At 36.8% G+C, this 23,590-nt stretch overlaps 1 protein-coding gene across 1 annotated transcript in view; it reads right to left on the bottom strand.

Annotated features, from left to right (window-relative positions):
- LOC137261115 (nucleobindin-2-like) overlaps positions 1–22,666 on the bottom strand; it is a 30,348-nt gene extending 7,682 nt beyond the window's left edge. The window contains exons 1-4 of the mRNA XM_067798800.1: positions 22,580–22,666; positions 22,031–22,180; positions 7,540–7,647; positions 4,572–4,734 (exon numbers count right to left, since the gene is read on the bottom strand). Coding sequence (XP_067654901.1) covers positions 4,572–4,734; positions 7,540–7,647; positions 22,031–22,168 — 409 coding nt within the window. The 5' untranslated portion in view covers positions 22,169–22,180; positions 22,580–22,666. The remainder of the gene's footprint in view (positions 1–4,571; positions 4,735–7,539; positions 7,648–22,030; positions 22,181–22,579) is intronic.
- Between the last annotated feature and the right edge of the window lie 924 nt (positions 22,667–23,590).

Raw genomic sequence — 23,590 nt, 5'->3', positions numbered from 1 at the left:
CACAACACCAAATATTCCAATTAGATTTTAAGTACTTACACTGAGCAGTTTTGCTAACACTTGATGAACAACAATTCAGGGATATGGAAAGCCCAAAGCGAAGCAGTTGGCAAACCTTTAACAGTCTCTGCCAGAACTATGTGAGCCTACTAACCCTAACATATTAAATTCTACAATGTAATAGTTTTTAAAGTTAGAGCAAGGTGCTGTAATGAGCTCACAGAAAGAAGTTTACCTACACACAGGCTTTAGACAAAAAACACAAGTAATAATTGTAAACTGCATTGTGGCAACTCCCAATTTACTGTCTCATATCATGCCTGTCCATAAACCCCTTTACACAATGCACATTGAACATTGACTTTCTACTGGGATCATTAATTACCCCAACACTAAAAAGGGAAACAACTTTTGGTCTCAAGTTTTTATAATTTATCTAGGATTCCAACTGAAAAAAAAATGCAAAGAAATTATCTTGTTTGGCCAACAAAAAATTCAGACCAAGTCTGTTTTACAATGAGTAAACAAAAATAACTTCAATTAACCATCTTTCAATAGCTAGTGTAGTTCATTTTTTAAATTATTTTATTTGAATTTCAGCACAAAATTTTTCTAAGTCATCTAATATATGCCTATAGGCTTGACAAGTACAACTCCAGAAATCAACCAGGGAACCAGGTTTATATGTCAATACTGTTGAGTGATTTCATTTCATAGTTTCATGTGACAATGGATTGTATATTTTAACACAAATTATAAGGTCTACTGCTGAAAAGCAAGTTAATAAAACCTACATAGACTAGCATCCAACAAATCTACTCCCAGCTGACAGCCTGAACGGCAGCTTGTTCATTTATAGTGATGCTCTGAGAACAATAGTGCCAGGTTCAGCTGATATCATTAATCTCAGCCCAAATATTAGCTAGAGATCATATTCAGGACCTGATTCCAATAAAATATTCTCAACTGTGTTGGAACAGATTAGGGGAAAACAAAGCCGTGTGATCATGCTAATAACATGCAACGGTTGGTGGTTCATCGGGATAATTTCTTTATACAATCAATCATCTAGTCATGCTCATTAGGGGTATTTGAATTGTTATGAAGGAGAAGGGACAGGGTTTCATCATTCATGTCAGTTTATCCATGTATACAGTATTTCATACAAAATCAACATTTCAGCTACTTATCTATAGTCTTCAATAAAGCTATCTTAAAGCTTCAAAATTTGTCACAAATATCATGACATTCAATATGGTACACACTAGTATACATGGTCAAAAGAAACCTGTGAAAGGTATCCCTAACATGCACAAAATGCAATTTTAGCTACTACTGTGAAGCCAGAGTCTTGTCAGATTGTAGTATTAGGTCTAGCAGGCACTGCTGGTAATCATCTAATAACAACATAAAAATTAACATAAATTGTGCTGCTTACAGAAGAACGCATTGCATGGAAAGTGAAATATCAACACTGACTTGGCTACAACAGAGATCTGTTACAGGAACAAAGTGGAAAGTTGTAATGCACTGTTAAAAATATGTACAAAGCCAGAGAACAAGCAATTGTCTTTTTGTTTGATAAGTTAGTCTGTCGGGTCAATACTAGATGAACGGTATTAATATGAAACATAAGGTGTTCCTTCACTGCTGCTCAGCTCAGTATTATCCAGGCTGTCAAGAATTCTTAACAGTCATATACCTTGTACTGGTTTTGAAATAGGTTTATCCTGAAATAGGAATTCCTGAAATTGCACTCCCTATGTGAACATAATATTTCTGTGCATGGTCACCGACCTATCATAATTACTGTCACTACTAATCTTAATTCACAAATTCAGGTGAGTGTGTTAAAATTTTACTGCCACATAGAAATGTAAACAAGGTTTGCAATTTAAGAGACCTGTCAACAAATGGCAGTAAAATTAACTAGACTATCACAGATATATATATAAAACTATCAATGAAATCTAAACTACTTTAACTACAAAGGACAATGCAATATAAAAACAGTTTATAGATCATCAACAGCTGAAGGAAGATCACCATACTAGGGTCCATGGGGACACTACCTTTGCTACCAACATGGACCCTGGTTGGATTTACACCATCCCTTCAGTCGCTTGCAACTGAGGGAACAATTTAGCCGAATTGTTAAAAAACAAAAACACTATGTTTAAAACTCTGACAAGCTAAAATTGAACTTTGAATGTTTTGGGACTCACGTATTCACTAATTCGGGAAGTAATTCACAAAGTATTGGATATATTAGAAGAGGCAGTGCCTCTAGTAATCATAAACTGGTGATATTGTGATACATAAGCAATGAGAAAGTATTAAGGATGAAATTCATATTGACTATATTTGTAAATGTTATGGGGATATGCGTTACATTTCATTATGAAAACGTTCTATGGATATTATCATTCTCTTCACATCATACGTACATCATGAGGCATTAATATCATAAACACTTATGACAAGTTCTTTGAACATGTGTATTCTGCACCTGTTAAAAGTTACTTTGTGACTGAAGTCACTATCGTAGCACCTTGTAGGATGGGTGCTATGGCCTTTATAAGAAAAACACTTCTCCTTAAATCACAAACATCATAGGAAAATGTTGCTGAAATCGACTTTTACACTGGTTCAAACACAATGCAGTACTTAACTACTACTACCTAGCAAAGACGTTCAGAAACATCATAGTCATACTGTAATTGATTTTATCAGTTTATGCTGTTTTTTATGAATATGATGATATCCTTTTAACTGATAAATATCTTAAAAGAAACATTTCCAGTAAGTAGTCTTGAATAATTATTATATACATAGTACATACCGTACACTGAAAAATGTATTTACAGTACTAATTAATGCAAGATTTTCATGTCAACATGTTAACATCAATTTCATTACTTACACAAAAGAAAGTACTGACTATGTTAAGTTTATTAATGCTACACAGGTCTTCACACCATGGTATAACAAAGTCGTCACAGTTCACCTAGACATTAAATCAAATTGTTTCCTTATGAACACAGCTGATGATGTAGAGTCACCACAGGGATGAACTATCATCTCCATCATCTAGTTATTAGACAACACCTATGACAAGTTAAAAGTCCTCCCTTCACAGTTATTACAATAGAATTACAAAACAGGTTTAACACATGTGTTGATAATAGTAAAGAAGTGTTGTCTAAAGTGTGTTCAGTGCAAACATGATCTGATTACTGTAGTTGGATGCAATGTGAGGCACATACATTATTTTAAAGAAAGTATTTCTACATGAATTTTCATGATGCTATAAAAACATGGAATCAGGTCTATATCTTTATCTTGTATGATGTTGACTCTCCAATCAATGTTTATCAACACTATGTTAGAGTGAATGAGTGAGTATGGCTTCACACCACTTTTAGCAATATTCCAGCAACATCATGACGGGGGACACCTGACACCTGAAAAGGGCTTCACACATTGTGCCCATGTGGGGATTCGAATTCAGATCTTCAGCATGAAAAGTGAACACTTTAACCACTAGGCTACCCCACCGCCCTCTCAAGACTATGTACACAAACTGCACTTTAGACTTAATAATAATTTCACACACAATGAAAATGGCCATTTCTATGTCGTCCAGGATGCACTGTTAATAAAAGTAACTTTTATGATAAAATTGATATTTTAAACCTATCCTGATTCATAGTCTAAGGAAAAAGTTATGACTCGGGATGAAAAAAAAATTTTTAATTTACTCACGCAGTATTTCAAACAGTTTCTTATTGTTACGCTTCATTCATGTGATGCAAAAAAATAGGTAATTTCAGATAGAAGCTGATTATTTCAGATATCAAGTTCAAGGTAAATTGGTGTAATGAGAGCTACAGTTTGTGCAACACCTAATAAAATAACTACTTATTCATTTAAATTGTCTCGTATTTAATTAACATGTCTAAATAGACAGGAGAGTCAGTAGAATTACTATCCAAAGAAGTTGAAGGACACGGTTACGTATTTCGTGTTAATAAAACCTGTGTGACAGAGTAAGCTTGCACAGATTTACTTACATGAATTATCAAACAGTTCAAGCCAAACAGGTAAATCTTAACCATTATTAAACAGAAACACATTAGCAAACCAAAACCAAAAATCCAAAACGAGAATTTTCAACTGCATTCATTTTCAAGGTCTAACATATGCGCAGTTCTAAAACACTGCCAAGATTCCGAAAACATCTGTAACATATCATATTCAATTATCATCCAATTATCATCCAATTATCATTCAATTACTTTTGAAATACATGTGAAAATTCACTGTATTGTATTCTGTCACCAAGTCTACACAGGGACGTGACAACTCTACACTGCAAATAACAAAATATATCCCAAAATACAACCTTTCAAACCCAATGTCTGTGAGTTGTCACATCCCAAACTCAACTGAAAGGTGCTCTAGGGAGCAAGGCAGCATACGTTGTGAGCAGACGACAACTACAGCAGGAGACAGCATGTAGGGCAGACGTCAGTGCGGAAAACTGCTCTTTGTCAACAATAATGGCCTACCTCCATGATAGGCTATGTAATGAAGGACTTTCGTACCCTGCATCGACCTCATCTGTAAACGACGGAGCTCCTGCAGGCGATATATTTCACGACGCTTGATCTCATCCAGTTTGGTGCGGACCTGATGTCCAACAAGTTCTATGTGTTTTGCTACACTGCCATCCTACAAGAGACACATAAAAATACATATACACTTCTTGCAGAAAAACATAAATGTATGTTTTTTGTGTAAATATGTAACAAATGAACAGTCGATGGTTAGCAATGCACCATGAGTGAGTGAGTGAGTTGAGTTTTACGCAGCAGTCAGCAATATTACAGTTATATGGCAGCGGTCTGTAAATAATCGAGTCTGGATCAGACAATCCAGTGATCAACAACATGAGCATCGATCTGCGCAACTGGGAACCGATGACATGTGTCAACCAAGTCAGCGAGCCTGACCACTCAATCCAGTTAGTCGCCTCTTACGACAAGCATAGTCGCGTTTTGTGGCAAGCATGGTTTGCTGAAGGCCTATTCTACCCCGGGACCTTCACGGGTACAATGCACCATGAGTAAGTGAGTAAGTGAGTAAGTGAGAGAGTGAGTTTAGTTCTACGCCACATAGTTAACTCATGATTAGTACTCAATATATTCCGGTTATATGTCAAAGGTCTGTAATGAAGCAAGTCTGGACCACACAATGCAGTGATCAACAGCATGAGCATAAATCTAGCAAATGAGATATGATGACACGTGAGCAAGTCTGACCACCTGATCATGTTAGTCGCCCCCTTATGACAAGCATGGGTTACCGAAGATCATTTCTAGCCCTTATCTTCAAAGATCAATGCATTATACACGAAGGAATAGATTTTCTAAGTTCTCATAGTGCTTAAGATACCGTGTATACCCGCGTATAATGCGACCCCCCTTCTACATCCTTTCAAAATCAAGGATAAATCATATACCTTGTGTATAATGCGACCATGGATGAAACCGTTAAAAACAAGGAAATGAAATACAAATGGTCCTTATTTCGGATATTACAAGTAATTTCGGACTAAATGCAAAGTTTTCTTGTGAAGTGCTGGAATGGCTAACAAAGGCCAGATGACATCGTCTTTGGAAACTGAAAGTGAAACAGCTGGGAAAAACGTAAGATCTTATACCCCCTCATTCTAGGTACAAAAAACTCGCATTATACGCGGGTATATACGACAGTAGTAAGGTAGTGTTAATGTATCGCACTTAAAACATCTTAGCATTAAAAGAGCTTTGAAAATCTAGGCCCAGGACAATTTCAACAACAAACAAGAATCATCAGAAGATGACATATTCCCCCACTCCCCACCCCCGGCCCCCCCATATCTAAAAGGATAAATCATCTGACAGTTACTTGATGTTTTCTTAGATTAAGTTTGAATCATTTCCATGGAAGTCATGAAAAATATAAGTGCCATATATCTGTAAACAGCAAACGGCACCACTTCAAGATCTGTTTCATATATCTGCCCAGATCTGTTGAAAGATATGAAATGGTTTCCCAGTTGTGCTCTGGAAATGAAGCCTATCCCTCCATTTTGAGACTAAGTCAGAATTGTATCCATGGAAACCAGGAAAATTAAAATGCCAAAACATTGTAAATAGCAAAAGGCACCTCTTTGTGGTCTGTTTCTAATATCTGCCAAGTTTTGCTGTAAGATATTGAATAGTTTTTGAGTTGTGCTCCGGAAACAAAGCCTATCCATCCATTTTGAGACTAAGTCAGAATCGTTTCCATTGAAACTGGGAAAATGATAAATCACACAAATCTGTAAATAGCAAAATGCACCACTTTAAGGTCTCCCCTACATATCTGCCAAGTTTTGCAGAAAGATATTTAGAAGTTTTTGCATTGTGCTCCGGAAATGCAGCCCATCTCTCCATTCTAAGACTAAGTCCGAATCATTTCCATTGAAACTGAGAAAATAATATATCACAAAAACCTGTAAGTATCAAACAGCACCACTTTAGGTTCTGACTGATGTATGTAACAAGTTTTGCAGAAACATACTGAACGGTTTTTGAGAAGTGAAGCCCATCCTTCCATTTTGTGAAGTCCAAAACATTTTCATGGAAACAGAAAATAATAAATCCCAAAAGGCACCACTTTGGGATCTGCCACACATATCTAACAAATTTTGCTGACAGATATTACAAAGTTTTTGAGATGTGCTCAGGAAATGAAACACATCTGTCATTTTTGAGACTATGTCCAAGGAAACCAGGAAAATAATACATCACAAAAACCTGTAAATAGCAAAAGGCACCACTTCACGTTCTGACTGATATATCTACCAAGTTTTGCAGAAAAATATAGAACAGTTTTTGAGTTCTGCTCCGGAAAGGAAACACACCTCTCACTTTTGAGACTATGTCCAAAACGTTTCCATGGAAACCGAGACAATAATAAATCACAAAAACCTGTAAATACCAAAAGGCACCACTTCAGGTTCTGTTTGATATATCTACCAAGTTTTGCAGAAAAATATTGAACGGTTTTTGAGTTCTGGTCCAGGAACGAAGCCCACCCCACCATTAGACTAACACCAAAATGTTCCATGGAAAAACAAAAAAAACAAAACAAAAAATGCCAAAACTCTGTACATAGCAAAAGGCACAACTATAGGTTGAGATTTTTATATCTATCAAATTTGGTCTAAAAAAGTAGAACGGTTTCTGAGTTATGCTCCAGAAACAAAATGATTACAGACAGATGAGGCGTCGACTATATCACCCCGGTATGTAATGCCGGGGGTATAAAAATGGACAGACTACAAGACATCATGCCCTAATGTTCAGAAAACAATGTGATTCAGTTCATCAAATGTAATTCGTATAATTCTGACCAGTTAGCTACATACAAATAGATAAGGAATACTTGTAAAATTCAGTTTGTATATACCTCTCCTATCACAAAATAATGAAAGAAAGGTTCACTTACCTTTATGTCAGATACATTCGACTCTTCTAGTTTCTTCCTGAACTCTGGATCTTCCTCCAGTGCCATGACAACTTCACGGAGATAACGGTCATATGATAAATTTGTGCCCTGGAAAAAAATCAGTCAAAAAGAGATAATTATCATAAGAGATTATTTACTACCAAGAAAATACACAGCTGATAATCTCCATTTCTACCAAGAGTAAAAAATAACAATATGACAGATGAACAGGTCAAAACAAATAAAAAAGTCCATGTCAACTCATTTTAACCTTCTGTCTGAAGGACCATCTTAAACATGTTAAAGAAGACAGCTAATTACCAGGGCCCCGTTTCACAAAGCTCGCGTAAGACTAAGATCTCGCAACTTTCTCGTAGCATTCATACCTACTGTGCTGTAACACAGAAGTATGAATGCTACGAGAAAAGTTACGAGATCTTAGGCATATGAGAGCTTTGTAAAATGGGGCTCAGTCCTGCATCACAACCTGTGAACCTGTGATCCTCATGTTAACAGCTCACAAAATTAACAACATTTATTGGTGGCCATTCTGCTGCTGCCTGACAGACATTGCTAAGCGGAGGTAAGTCTAAACCAGGTAAACTGAGGGCAGCAGTGACAGGTCATTATACAAAGTGAGTGAGGAGAGCTTAACAGCACTTTTAGAATTATTCCAATTATATGGTGACTACATACCAGCAATATGCCAGAAATATTTACAACAATGTTTCCACAATATTCCATCAACATGACAGTAATATTTCAAGTACACTCAAGAAATAAACCAGCAATAACAATGTCTAGGGACCCCAAGAATTGTTTTCATACAAAGAACCCTCGTCTATCATACAGATCCTTAAACAAATAGATCCAAGAAAGCCCATGCAAGTCTAGATTATGTAGCAAGTTTATATTCCCAGTTTCTAAAAATGAAGAAAGTGGGCTCCTTTTCATAACATTCTATGATATTAATTGAGCAACTGCTTTTTCCATAAAATATGTTCATTTTACAGACAAGATGCTAGTGTAAAAGTACCCCTGTGATCTTTAACATAACCAGTGACATCTTTAAACAACATTTGCGTTACGTTTTCGGAAACACTACACATCACACATTTCCTCCTGCACAGTCAATTCACTGCAATTGATGAATGCCACTAAGAACTAAGTCACAAAGGAACAATGCAACTTTACATCTTAATCTAGACTTTCCTTAAGGTGATGGCGTCACTTGCAGGAAATACCCCACACCAAAACAAAGAAGACTTCAAGTGAACCAGATAGGTCATATATGCCAATATGTGTACTCATCAACCCTGTTGAGTCCATGATTTCTGCTACTTTACTTGCAGCTGAAACTGCTAGGGGTAAACATGATAAATTTAGCTATGTATTGCAGCCATTTTACGACTGGTAGTTAAAATGCTCGTAATTAAAACAAGTTAGTCAGCCCAAAGCGTTACCACTCCTCAACACACACGCCATCACCAGTGGCATTATTTAGATAATAACAGTGAGAGGCATCAGTTCAAAACAAGACCTGTATTCAGGCAGTTTGGGTATAAAACATGTTAGGAGCACAATCAATAAAAAAGGTCACTTTCATTCTGAATCATGTTATCAGGCATGTCAAGAATGAAAGGTCTATTCTTGTAGATTAACAACTATAAAAACCTAGTGAAACCTTTATCTAGTAAGAAGATACATCAGAATACAGTAGAAGCTGTCAAAACCGGCACTGTCCAATCCGGCAAGTTGTCAACAACAGCATTATAACTCAGCCCCATTCATGGCTTCTACATTTACCATCAGTTCTACAATCCAGCACTTTGTCTAAACTGGATTATTTCTTCAGTCCAAATGAGTGTCGGTTTACAAAGCTTCCACTATATATGTTGATTTGTAGTCAGCAATTTTAATTATGTTTTCTAATTCCAGAAAGCAAAGACTTGATATTGTAGGCAAGAAACATATATGCTTAAGGGAACTGTACAGATTGCTTCTCCAACAGGCAATGCTAGATAATCCACATAAACTGGTTCTTGAACTGGTTCTGCTATGTTTCCAGTCTAAGTAAATTTACCCTCAGTACTTTTCGTAACACTCCACTACTGAGTCTAACAAAACCTTATGGGAGGTCACGTCAGGTAACCTTTGAGATTGACCAATCAGAACACAGCTTACCAAATCGCGAAAGTGGATATTCGCGCATACCTTTTGAACTTTTTATCTCGAAAAGGTTCGTACCCAAATGATTCCGAATGCTATATAGCGTACGCTCGCTTCCTAGTGATGCACATGGCGTACGTACAACCATGACAACGGTGAGTAAACAGTCGCTGAAAATGGTGTTTTTGGCAATATTTAAGGATGTCATCTTGCGGAAATATTAGCTAACGGTAACCATGTCAACAGAAACCCCAAAGCGTATATACTGCAGGTCAAATAACTGTGTTATATGCAGATTTTTGTTTGTGGAGAGATCTGTGTCAGTGACCTGAATATTTTGAAAGTCCCTTCGATTCCGAAATAGTAGCCATTGTCTGATTGGTGAAATCTATTTAACCACCTCGTGTTTGACTGGACGGTCATTGGTCGCTAAAAGGTTACCTGACGCGACCTTCTTGTTTTGTTAGACTCAGTAGTGGAGTGTAACCAAATACACTGAGACTAAGTTTACTTAGATTGGCTATGTTTCACATGTTTTTACACCAATGTAACTTAACGAATCCTACAAAGATTTGATATTGTAGGAGAGAAACATATGCTTGGGGACATTATACAGATTCTGGTTTATATTGCCAACAGGCTATGCTAGATAATCAACATAAACTGGTTCGTGAGCAGGTTCTGGTCCATGAACTGGTTCTACTAGTATCACATGTTTTACATCAATGAATCGTATGCATTGTAGTGCAGAAACTGGAAACAGATGTATCATATTGTGAGCCTCATGTCTCAAAAAAATATTATATTGCCATAGTGTTTCACCATTACTGCAGAACAGGTTCAGCATTTATTGGTGTTGATCTGCATCACATATTTTATGAGCACCCATTGCTAGTTAGAAATTGTAACACATGTTTTATTTAGGATTACCCTTCTACAGTACAGATTCCAGGGCTTATTTTGATTAAGTCCTGTCCTCGATTTGAACAACACACCAACACTAAGTCAGCGGTCTAACCCACTCAGCCACTATGGCTTCAATAAATGGAAGCCTGACAAATGGTAGTCTGGACGATTACCTTTATCTTACCTTACACATAAATGTCATTTTCTGATTGGCTGAGCCAATAAATGTACCCCCCTTATATGCGAGTAACATTTACCCACTGGAAATGCCAAACTGTGGGAATTCGTCTGGTACATCATATTTAGCAGTGATTGCACTGGTGCCTTTCTCAGGTACTCCTCATCGTATCCAATACCTGTACTTGAAACAGTTCAAACTTAACATTGAGGTGTTTGGTGTATGTTGTTCACTGGTCCCTCATGGGACATGGGTTGATGTACCCTCTATGTTTGTCTGTATCCCACTCAGCTTGTGCTCAATGAATATAAACAAATATAGAGGGTACATCAACCCAGGTCCTCCTCATGACCTAGTGGACAAGTTATGTTGTGTACCCCTACGATGAGTATGAATTGGAATGGCACAAACAACCGCAATTTTGAATCCACAATGCCATTTACAAAGTGGTCAAATGTACCTTTGAATGCAACATTAACCACACTTTATTTTGCTAGAACTGTCTTTAAATCAATAACTGAAAATCTCCCACACAAATTAAACTAACTTTGAATAAGATCATAATTTTAGAATTAAGTCAACAGAAATTGGAAACACAAATGCTTCAACTTCACAATAAGCTTTCATTAATGACCTTTTCAAAATATATGAAAAAATTAAAATCGCAAATCAATACTTTTATCAATACTGCTTATTTTTCAAAATGAAATCAGATGTTTATTCAAACAGTCATGTGGCCATCATTAATTTTGTTCAAAAGTTCAAGAACTGACAGACATTGTGCACAAAATCTAAATCATCCAATGATCTGACCGTTAACAATATGATCAGCCTTGAGGTGATTAATTTTTTTATCATTACTGATGCATTCTGGATGACAAATTTTGGAGTGAAATGACATCTAAACCCAAGTTCCCCCTAGCTGAGCCTCGGGATGTTTCACAGGAAAGAGCTGTGTGTCAGTGCTATTTATATCTCATGCTGTTACAGTCATAATACGGCATGTTATTCCCCGTAAAGACTAGGTCAGTTGTAACATATTTCATTATTATTATTTCCATGCTTCTCCAAAATAGATTCTTTCATCATATTCAGTATATCTGGAAAACAATAAGCTTTGGGTCTATCATAAGATCAGTGATTGATATTGATGCTAAACATTCATTTAATCAATAATGACATCTTTTTTTCTTGAGGGTGTATTAATGATATTTGAGTGTGGCTTAAGCCGTTTTTAGCAAATTGCAGCAATATCGAGGAATTGGACTCCAGAAATAGGCTACACACATAGTTCCCATATGGGGAACTGAACCCTGGTCTTTCACACGACAAGCAAACACTTTAACCACTAGGCTACCCAGTAACCCTGTACGGTATTTGAATCTAGAAGGCCTTCAATCTGTAACATCACCATGGTGCATAGACACATCCAGGATTGGAACTCAAGGCGGATCTGAGGTTCTTGTAGGTGCATCAGTGATAACAGAATCTGAAAAACCCTTCAATCTCTATAACCATTTGGGCTAGCACTGCTGATATTGGTAAGTGCTCAAAATTTAGGGGTTTCCTAGAATTCAGGCAGTCATTCCAATGGTATTAGAATTTAATAACACCCCAATCTTCATTTTACATTATCTTATTTCGTTTACATTAAGCTGTCATACTTTATACAGTCAACATGCAGAAAAGTGTTCATGGTAAGCACACTGATTGCCTGTCATGTGTATATTAGTAATAGTAGTATCAGTTCTGCTCAAATTTGAAACTATCAATTATCTCGTAGCTACATTGTTGGTATTTTAAAACAAGTTTCATATGTAAGCAAAATAGGTAAAAGAAACAAAAGTCTCCTGTTTCTTGTGCCTGTTTTGCCAGCATGTGAAACTTGTTTTAAAATACCACTGATGTAGCTATGAGATAGGGCAAATACGACCAGTAATGATACTACTAGTATACTCATGATGGCAGTCTGTGTTAAGAGTTTCATTGGGTATACTCAGCTTCAGGTTTTATTCTAAACAGTGCTCAAAAACAGGAGTCATTTACCCTACACTTATTAAAGGGGGTGAGAATGGGAGGTGTTTAACTTCACATTCAAGATTATTTCCTGTATATAGTCCAAGTGGGTTCATTTCTTCCATCACTCACCTAACACTACAGTCCTCGTGCTTTAATTACAGTGCAGTTTGTCTAATTCGGACCGGTTTGAGACTGAGAAAAAAGTCAAAATTAGACAGCAGTCAGAGTTACACCGAATTTTCAATAAACAAGGATTACATCGGGACCGTAACCAAGTATATCCAGCAATCTGAGAAAGACAGAGTCCCAACTGGACAGAGTGCACTGTACAATAGTTTACCACAAAACTATACTTTATTATAAAACACATTGGGGTAGAGCGAACTTTATTTCCTAATTAAAGATAAGGGTCAGTGCACAAAACCATATATAAGACACATGGATAAGTTTATTTTATGGGGGTAACTTATGAGATATTTCAAACACCTCTAACAACTCCAAGCCATATTTTAACCCTATCTGCTGAACTCCCAGCACAAGAAACAACAAGTAGTAGCTGTTAAAAATGTCTCGAGCTATCAAAAGGCCACCAACCTTCCACTCATGAGGGAAAACACTAATGCTAGAGTTGAAGCGGTCATTGTTGCCACAGGTACTACAAATATGTGAGTGAGTGAGTTAGTTTAGTTTTAAGCTGCACTCAGCAATATGTCAGCTATATGATGGTGGTCTATAAATAATAGAGTCTGGACAAGGCAATCCAGTGATCAACAACATGATCTGCGCAATTGGGAATCGATGACATGTGTCAACCAAGTCAGCGAACTTGACAAGCACACTCGTCTTTTGTGTCAATCATATGTTGCTGAAGGCCTATTCTACCCTGGGACCTTCACGGGTCATACAAGTATATATCCAAAATACCAGTATGTTTCTATATACAGGAACATGCTATACAGAAATGTACCCTAGCCAAAATCAGAAAACACAAAGGTACTCACTACCGTAAACTGGAAAAGAGCTCTCATTTAACGCTTACTGACTACATGTAGTGATGTGCATAGCAATATATTTGTTACTATGTATTCTGGTTTCTTGTTTACAGCAATACAATAGTATCATACAATAGTATGACACTTCTGTTCAAGAAAACAGCAAAATGTAGAATGCACTCATCCTTGGGTGTGTGTCTGTATTCTGATTTTTGGCCATGGTATGTTTCAGAACACAAAAAACATACCTGGGGTACACATCTGTAGTGATCTGTGAAGGTCCGGGGTAGAATAGGCCTTTAGCAAACCCATGCTTTCCATAAAAGGTGACTATGCTTGTCGTAAGAGGCGACTAACGGGATCAGGTTGTCAGCCTCGCTGACTTGGTGGACATATGTCAATAACTGTCATCGGTTCCCAGATCGAAGCTCATGTTGTTGATCACTGCATCATCTGGTCCAGACTTGATTCTTTACAGACCACCACCGCATAGCTGGAATATTGCTAAGTGTGGCGTAAAACTCAACTCACTCACACACTCACATCTGTAGTATCAATGCCGACAATCCCTTCAACAATACCTGTCGACTGATTCATTGTCTAATGCCTCACTCAGCAATATTCCAGCTATATGGCGGTTGTCTGTAAACAATCGAGTCTGGACCAAACAAACCAGTGATCTACAGCATGAGCATCAATCTATACAACTGGATACGACGACGTGTCAACCAAGTCAGCAAGCCTGACCACCAATCCTGATAGTTGCTTCTTATTACAAGCATGAGTTACTGAAGACCAATTTTAATGGTTATCGGCAATACTAGATGTAGACATGGATACTTAGTTCAATTAGCCCTCCAAACATAACTACAGATAACTTTAATCAAGAAAAATTATTTTCAAATAAAGAAGAAAAACAGCCACGTCGGTCAATCATTACAAACTCCTCATCAAGCATAACATGATAAAACAAAATCTTACTCATTCTATGATATGAAAGTGAAACTAGAAACACAAGAACAAATTGGAAAACAAAAATCACATAAAAAAAAGAGGCTTTCAATCTGCATACTACCAAACAAACTCTAAAATACTACAGTATTTCCCTTCAACCTGCACACTGCAGCTAAAATGTCTCATATCCTACCTATTTTGTCAACAGGTGCAGGCAACATGGAGCTGTCGTACACTGTGCAATCACTAGCAAGAAGAAATATTATTAGTGTTATACATCGGTCTGTAGTCAACTTGTGCAGAATTGCCTGGACATTTGGAATATAACAATATCTGTACCTCATCTGTGAGCTCCGAGAATGAGAAACAACAAGTAGCATCAGTGAAAAATGTCTTGTGCTGTAGTCTGGCAATAGTCAGACTCACTGCATAAGTCTAAGAATGTAATATAAATGGGATTACCAGTAGATCACAGTATCTTCAAACACAGGCAAACTGTAGCGCAAATGGGGTTGCACAGCATAAAGAAAATGACCAGTCTTCATATATGGGAGCGAAGCGAGCAAAGGTTGGCAACATACTTTCCTCGCTTCGGATCGAAAAATATTTTTCATCTCAAAATAAAATATCACCACCATCAAAGGTACACTCCTATTTCCTCCTTTGGTTGTGCTCTCAGATTTCCTACCTCATGTGTGATAATTACTCACATGAAATATGTTTTATTCAACATTTCAAGCACCACTCATGGTATTCACATCATTCTTCACCGCCATTACCTCTGCCAGCTTCCAGTTGAACGGAATGATGGAACAAGAATAAGCAGAAATTAAAAAGAAATACCACCCTAATTTTATCATGAACCTGCTGGGATTTATTTGTCTTATCTGTTGTCCCTACTGTTAGAATTTTCGTAACATTCTTTCTACATAAAAACACTTCTGGCGTAATGGGCGAATGAAGCAGGGGAGGTAACTGTAAGTATTCCATATGGAATAATACCCTCATGTTCCTCAACTCCGTTGAATCGAAAACTGGAAGGGGTAATGGAGGCGAAGAACGGTCTGATCTACAAAGAATAGCGTTTAAAATGTTGAATAAAAAATATTTCATGTGAGTAATTGTTCAACATGGGGTTGGAAATGTGAGCGCACAACCTAGTGAAGAAATAGGTGTATACTTTTGATGGTGGTGATATTTTATTTTGAGATGAAAAATATTTTTCAATCCGAAGCGAGGAAAGTATGTTGCCAACATTTGCTCGCTTCACTCGCATGTAAGAAGACTGATCATTTTCTTTATGTTGTGCAATCCCATTTGCGCTACAGTTTGGATGTGCTTCAAATGATGCATTTTACAACTTAATACAAGGGCATGTTCCCAGAATCAATATTTTGGGTAGTAAAAATACATGAAGTTTCATGATTATCTCTATGACTTAAACATGTTCTGGTAAACTCTACATTCTTTCATTCACATTTTAATTAATTAACAAAACAGCATACCCCTTTGATGGGCATACCTGACACAAGATAAATTGTAACAGAAATGAAAATACAAACCCTCAAAATCAAATGATTTCTGTTATCAAAACCATAACAATTATATTTAGGGTTTTAGTATGTGGAAAACAGACTGCATGTACAATCAGTGTCACTTTCAAACACAGAAGCTCCCAGTATATCACAAAACGTATCATATTACAGTACAAAAACAACAATATACTCCAATGCAATTTCCAAATACACAGCCTTAGTAATTAGATGATACAACCTCACACAAATTATGCATTTTATGTTTCGAAGGCCTACCATGACATTTTGGCCAGGATACGTCAGCTTCTATACTTGTGAAGTGATATTTCATTCACTCTTAACAATTTTACTCACTTTTCACAAGTGTGTATTTATATTTCATATTTTATTATGGAGTTGTATTTGTATATGTGCGGAACAGAAGAACAAAATCTTCTTCCTTCCTTCTTCTTACAGTTTTAATGCTGATATTAATCCCAGAACATACACAAGTTCTGGGTACAACTACAAAAGCACCATTCATGAAACTCACCACAATGTTAAATGATTACCTTAAAGGTCACATGCAAACAAAAAATCAAACATTATCAAAATACAATTATCACTTATTCATGACATATAAAATACATTGCTGCTTGTAAAAAAACAAATAAACAAAATTATAAGTGTACAATTGTGATTCAAAAGTGCAATATTTTGTGCTTGGGCTTACTTCCCTCAAAATGAAGCCCACAGTAGACTGAACCCAGTCATAGCGGGCGGATGTGCACTCAAATTTAACTACGGCTTCCGATGGGCTGTTTCATTTGCTGATACGCTGTGGGCTCATTGTGCAAACAGAAAGATGATCAGTGTGATTGGCATTTTAGAAGTATGGCAAGTCACAGGAAAGTAAGATTCTTTATGGATAACAACCTGATGCATCGTTTCAGTATTGATTCATATACCGTTGTCAAACAAAATCATATACACTAGAAGTTGTTATCCTTAAAAAATGTATTTAGAGATGTTGGGTTTGGTAAATACATGTTCTCTGAATTTGCGTTCAATCCAATCAAACATCATCTCAGAAGAGATGGTGAATAACTGCATGACTGGAAACTGTCATTCGTCCAAGTACAAAGCTGCTTACCACAATCAACAAGTTTTTTATGTAACGAGTAGATTATTTACTTGTTTGTGTACAAAACCAGGATTAAACCACTGCGCACGACCTCATACTCCGGGCATGCATACTGTTTCAAACTCCACGTACCTATTCACGGCGCATGCGTTATAGGGACAGCAAAGCATAGCTGTTGACACCACTTTTTTCCCAAGCGCAGGGGGAAATTTAATTAATTTGAACTCCGATTTCACAGGCTTTTTTTTCATCACGTTTTTTTCATCCTTATGGGTTGAATTAGCATTATTGATGATTTGTTTCGGGAAGTTCATACCGAAAGGTATCAGAATCTGCAAAGTTGTGTTTTACGTAGCATGTGACCTTTAAGATAGGTCACTGGAAGTCAACAATTATTTCATGTTTATCAGCTGCAGGCAAACAATATCATGAATCAAATCAATCACGTTTTCCTAACAGAACATTACTTGTATATCAGTTATGTAAAATATCCTTGGCTCTTTGAAACACTTTATTTAACTGACCATGTTAGTCACCTCTTACTCAACTATTTTACTTTCCATATTCTTTCAAACATTAGTAGTCATGGAGTGATAAAAATTCCTGGTTCAGTTAGGAGATAAACATCATGTGTTGGCCAATTTTGCGGGTGTTATTGAGTATTTGAAGCACGGGAATGCATTTGGAACCGACGGCGATAGCCGGAGGTTTCAAATGAAATATTCCCGTGCTTCAAATACTCAATAACACCCGGAAATTGGCCAACACATGATGTTTATCGACACTGTAAACACAAAAGTAAACCAAAGGGTTTTTATGTCTGCACTCGTTTACATCGAATACGGATACAGCAGTGAAGTGTCATCAGCTGGCCGTTTCAACTGGTTCCCATGGTAGCATCTGGAGCTGCTCATTTGTGACGTCATTCTAACTTTACGTCACAATATGATTTGAATGACGTCATCACTGTTGATGACACAACAAAACAATTGTTTACGTGTCAATACGCGGTGAATAGTCTTTCAGTTTCCGGGAATCTAATACCATTTAATCATGTTTTTCAACCAATCAGATTACAGAACACAGTGAGTTTTGGTTTACAATTCTCTTTCATCTACTGACCAACAAAATATGTCAAGATCCAGTTTGTTCTTTTTCATCTCTGTTATGACTGACAACAGGATTTTATACCATTTACATATTTTTCATAGGTTTGTTCTTGACGAATAATTTTCTCTCGTCTCTATATGGCTGGAGTATTGTTGATGTGACAATAAATTTTAACTCACTCTCTCGCTACTGTAAAGTGTGGATACAGCTTTTTGAGAAAGGGGACGGACATTTCACTGACATCCGAGTTTCAATGGTCCTTCAACAAAATTTCAGAACAAAAAGGAAGGGGAGGGTGAAGAACCTTGCAAAAAGCACACATACACACCTCTCACCTCAGATCTGCCTCTGATACTACAGAGATTAAGAGTTGAAGTCAGTTTGTAAATGCTCAGTTTGAATTTCAAAACACAAAACAACACAGGCAAATGAAAGGTTCCATGCTAAATGCATGAGTGATTATGTTGAATTTTATACCTCTTCTATCAATATCACAGTGAGGACACCAGAACACAGATTCACACATTGTACCCACAAGGGAAATCAAACCCTTAAATGCAATACAAAAACAACTCAAAAGCATCCAGTCTTGAAAAATATAAATATCAATTTTAAGAGTGCCCTAATTACAGCATTCCCACCATTGAACAATATGGACATATAGATGTTAATCAAGCTGCATCATGCCACAGGCATCTGCCACAAATTACAAGCTTATCACAGAAAGTCATCTTCATGTCAAACACACCTGCTAACCAATCTGGATCTATTCAGATTTTAACAAGACACAACATATTGTGACTGAATATATTTCTGGATAACTATCCAGGCCAAAGGCAAATGGTATTCATTGCTAGGTCATTTGACTGCGTAAGTATGGTTGTTGGAAGGATTAAATTTCAACTTATAATTTGATTTTTCTGATATTTCAGTTCTTACTAGAAATACATTTACATATATGTCCAGACATTCCTCATCAGTTTTTTCTTACTGATATAAGGCCTGTGAAGGTCTGGGGTAGAATAGGCCTTCAGAAACCCATGCTTGCCATAAAAGGTGACTCATAAGAGGCGACTAATGGGATCCGGTGGTCAGACTCACTGATTTGGTTGACACATGTCATCAGTTCCCAGTTGCACAGATCGATGCTCATGTTGCTGATCATATATTGTCTGGTCCAGACTCGATTATTTACAGACCACCGCCATATAGCTGGAATATTGCTGAGTGCGACGTAAAACTCAACTCACTCGCTCTTACTGCTACAAAATTTATTCAAATAGAGAAAATATCTCTCTAAAAGAAGCATACTGTATCACACATACCTTTAATACCTGAGACCAAAAATTCATTATCGTATTGTAATATCATATACTAGGTTTAAAACAACACTGGAAGGTTACAATATGACGTGTATCCACCTGGGCCTAGATTTTCAAAGCTCTCCTCGCGCTCTCTTCACGTCATAAGTTAATGTTAATGTAGGGCACTTACGACAATCTTAGGACTAAAAGAACTTCGAAAACCTAGGCCCAGAGCTGGAATGAATACCCTTTGAGGCACTACCCTATGATTTGTACCATAAAATTAGAGTCATGAATATGAATATCTATTCATAATTACATACAATATCGAGTGAGCAGTTAAAGATTTAGTTATCATATATTAGAGATACAGTAACAAAATAATTTATCAAGACAATGTCAAGGCTTATAGCCTAATGTTTTGGTTGACAAAGCAAAGCAACACAAGTTAGGCTACTGCATTTCTTCTAATTCTTTCCATATTGTATATCTCATATGACAAGTGACGTTTGAGAAAGAAACACTTTCTTAAAAGATATACACTTTATAGCAGGCTCAAAAAAAAAACCTAGCTGAAGGTACATTCTTGGCATGTACTTTCAAAAGTGGACTTGAAACTCAAATTACAACACATTTTAAATAGAACAACAAACGTTAAGTGGAGAAACGAAAAAGTAAAAGAGTAGCCAGTAATCTGTTTTGGCCAATATATTGTGTTGTACTGATGCAAAAACAGAAATTATTAACTTGATCATCATGTTACAACTCTGTGAGATGTATCATTTTACTGTGTGTTTACTTGTGACACATATCTATCTGAATTCCTTACGACCGAAATATTTACATGTCTTCCTGATTTGCCATTGCATGATACTGACATACCGGTTTGCTCTTACATAAAGAACATCTGGCGAGTACACTGAAAAATCAATACAGTGATGAGCACAGCTTACCAAACAGCTGGTGCACATATGAAAAAAAGTAATATGAAGGAGAATTGAGTGAAAAGTAGATGTGACCATAAAAACATATGTGTCAGTTTATTATATGCAGATAATTGATTTCTTTGTATGTTTGTCTATGAAAAGGATGACTAAGAATTGGACCAAGATTCTTACCATAACGTTCAGTAAATTTAGACAACAGGTCAGTTTCTGGATTAAGAATCAAAGACAATCACACCTTGTCATAAAATTAATGTTGGAAACTTTTAGGGTCCTGTGTTACTCAAATATACATAAAGAATTGAAGCAACGTAAGAAGAAGCAACCATAATTTCTAACCATAGAACAGCTGTCCTAAAAATATGCTTACTTGCTGTCAAAAGGTAGTATTAACTTTAAATGATTACTTGTGAACCATGACTTTATCAAGGGGAGTGGAAAACTAAATTTATGGACTAAGAATTAACAGCCATATAATCCCCCCCCAGAATCATTTTTTCTAAAAATGATCCCAGTGTTAATGTCCTTTCATATGTTCACCTTCCAATGTAAATCATGAACCTGTGTGAACAGTCACAGATATTAACCTTATTTTCAGACAGGCGATTCGGGCCAGTAGATATAGGAACTTACTGGCCAAACTGTTTTCTACTGGCCCAGTTAAAAAAATGATGCAGTAAAAAACTCATTTCATATCAACCAACTGTACTGAGGCAAACATTTAAATGATTATGGTGAGGCTTTTAACCAGTTATCAGAAGAGGGGATTCGGACAGAAGTCTTTCCATCTTTATGAGCACACAATGACACATGCCCTTGTCGCCCACGTGGCAACAAGTAGCATGGTTCTAATTCACTAAGATAAACTTCTACTCAGGGCGAGTGTTAATTTCCATCACTCGTCAATGCAACTTCCAAAGCCTGAACATCACATAACCAGGCACTACACGAAAGTTTACACTGCATGATTCTGCATGCACTGTGTCACAGGGTTGAAAGCTTTTATAGGATTCTTGACACATTTTTATATGATTCAAATAATCAAATATTTTTTTAAAAACCTAGTATCCAACTTACAGATGTTTTGTTTTGTTTTTTTAAACTGAAATATACACAATTATCACAAGCATATGTAACTACGTGTCTGCACTTATCTGATAATGCTTGAAATGTTTTAACTGAATTCTAATACTGAGCAGTGGAAATTGATCATTCAGTAACCTCTACCTGAATGTTCAATGATTAACCAAAACTCACCCCTGGTTCATCATCTGATCCCCCTTCTACAGCTCTGTCGTGGGGAGGGGGTGGGCCCTTCTTTTGAGCCACAGGTTTACTATCTGTCAAGCCAGCCATGAAGATCATAGCAGCAGCTATCGCCACAGACCAATGCATGATTTATTAATACTGTAAAGAAAGTACAAAGTAAACTAAGTAATGAATGTTTACCAACATATTCTGCATCACAAACATACTGAAGTCAAAGGTGTTATATTCAGATTGAGGGATACTCAAATTGTTTTGAATAACTTCTCATATCGCAAGAGACCGTAGTTCCATATGGTTTAAATATGAACTCTGTCCATGAACACATGCAGAGTGTTTTCTAAAAGTACTCCGAAATAACAACATTCGACCAGGTGTTTGTAAATCACTGGACTTGTCAAACCGGACCTAACTTATCTTGCGTGAAATACTTCTTGGTAACATACATACTCTAATTAACTAGTAACAGGTAAAATGATATGGAATAAACATAAATATCGATTAAGGAAAAGAAAGGGCCAGCAAACCCGAAGGGCTTACCTGTATGTACCAGATGGTATCTTTTCTCAATAATTATCGCAAGACGCTCTCTCGGTCGGCACAGAAGCACCGGAAGTAGTACGTGGTCTGCACACGGGGATCGGAGTAAAACTTTCCTATGGTTTGATTGGTTGAATTGATAAGTACACGTAATCGTATTCACAATCGGAACGTCATATAGTGCCTCGGGTTACATCGGTGACGAAAGATCAAATTCAGGATATAACCTCTGGCATTTCTATGAAAACAACAAAACAACGTAGAAAGATTTGCATGGTTGGAAAACAATATGTATCATTACATCTACGAAATTATGTTTGAGTATTAACGGGTACAACACCTAAATAACAGTTTTTGAATATTCTTCCACAGAAAATAATGTTAGTTGTTCTAGTGATCGTATATAGGGATAGGGCCCGTTCTAATTTGCGTAAATACTCAAAGGCGCGAAGAAATCGACAGATTGTTTGTTTTTGATGTATATGCTGTATGTTATGGTTGAGAAAGCATGTATAAATTTGAGACCATTTTTTGTACGCATGTGTGGCTGCTTTGCATCTACTGAAAGTTTGTAATATATTCAACTTCCGGTGAAGATGTAAAGATAACATTTAACTGTTTTAGTAAAGTCCCCATTCACGATGTCGGGAGGAAATCTCGTACACACTCCATGCTCCAACCAGGGTCAACAACTAAACCTTGTCAGTTATAAAGAGTAAATATGAAAAGTACATGCTCTCTCTCTCTCTCTCTCTCTCTCTCTCTCACACACACACACACACACATACACACACACACTTTCTTAATTGGGTGACACTTTATTGATTCGCCAGCAGTAGCGCGACTGTCGCATCTGCCTCCTCTTATAGCTGACATAATGTATATCACTCGTGTCATGTAAAAAATGTAATGCCGCATGATTTAATTACCAGTAATGCAGAAAACCACACTTGCCTATCATAATCCTACTGACCTATGATTGAATCATATGCAGATATTCCGTAGTCACGG

Source organism: Haliotis asinina, chromosome 14 (genome assembly GCF_037392515.1).
Source record: "Haliotis asinina isolate JCU_RB_2024 chromosome 14, JCU_Hal_asi_v2, whole genome shotgun sequence".
NCBI classification, from domain to species: domain Eukaryota; kingdom Metazoa; phylum Mollusca; class Gastropoda; order Lepetellida; family Haliotidae; genus Haliotis; species Haliotis asinina.
The sequence above is the reverse complement of the archived record's forward strand: the minus strand, read 5'-3'. Positions and strand labels throughout refer to the sequence as shown.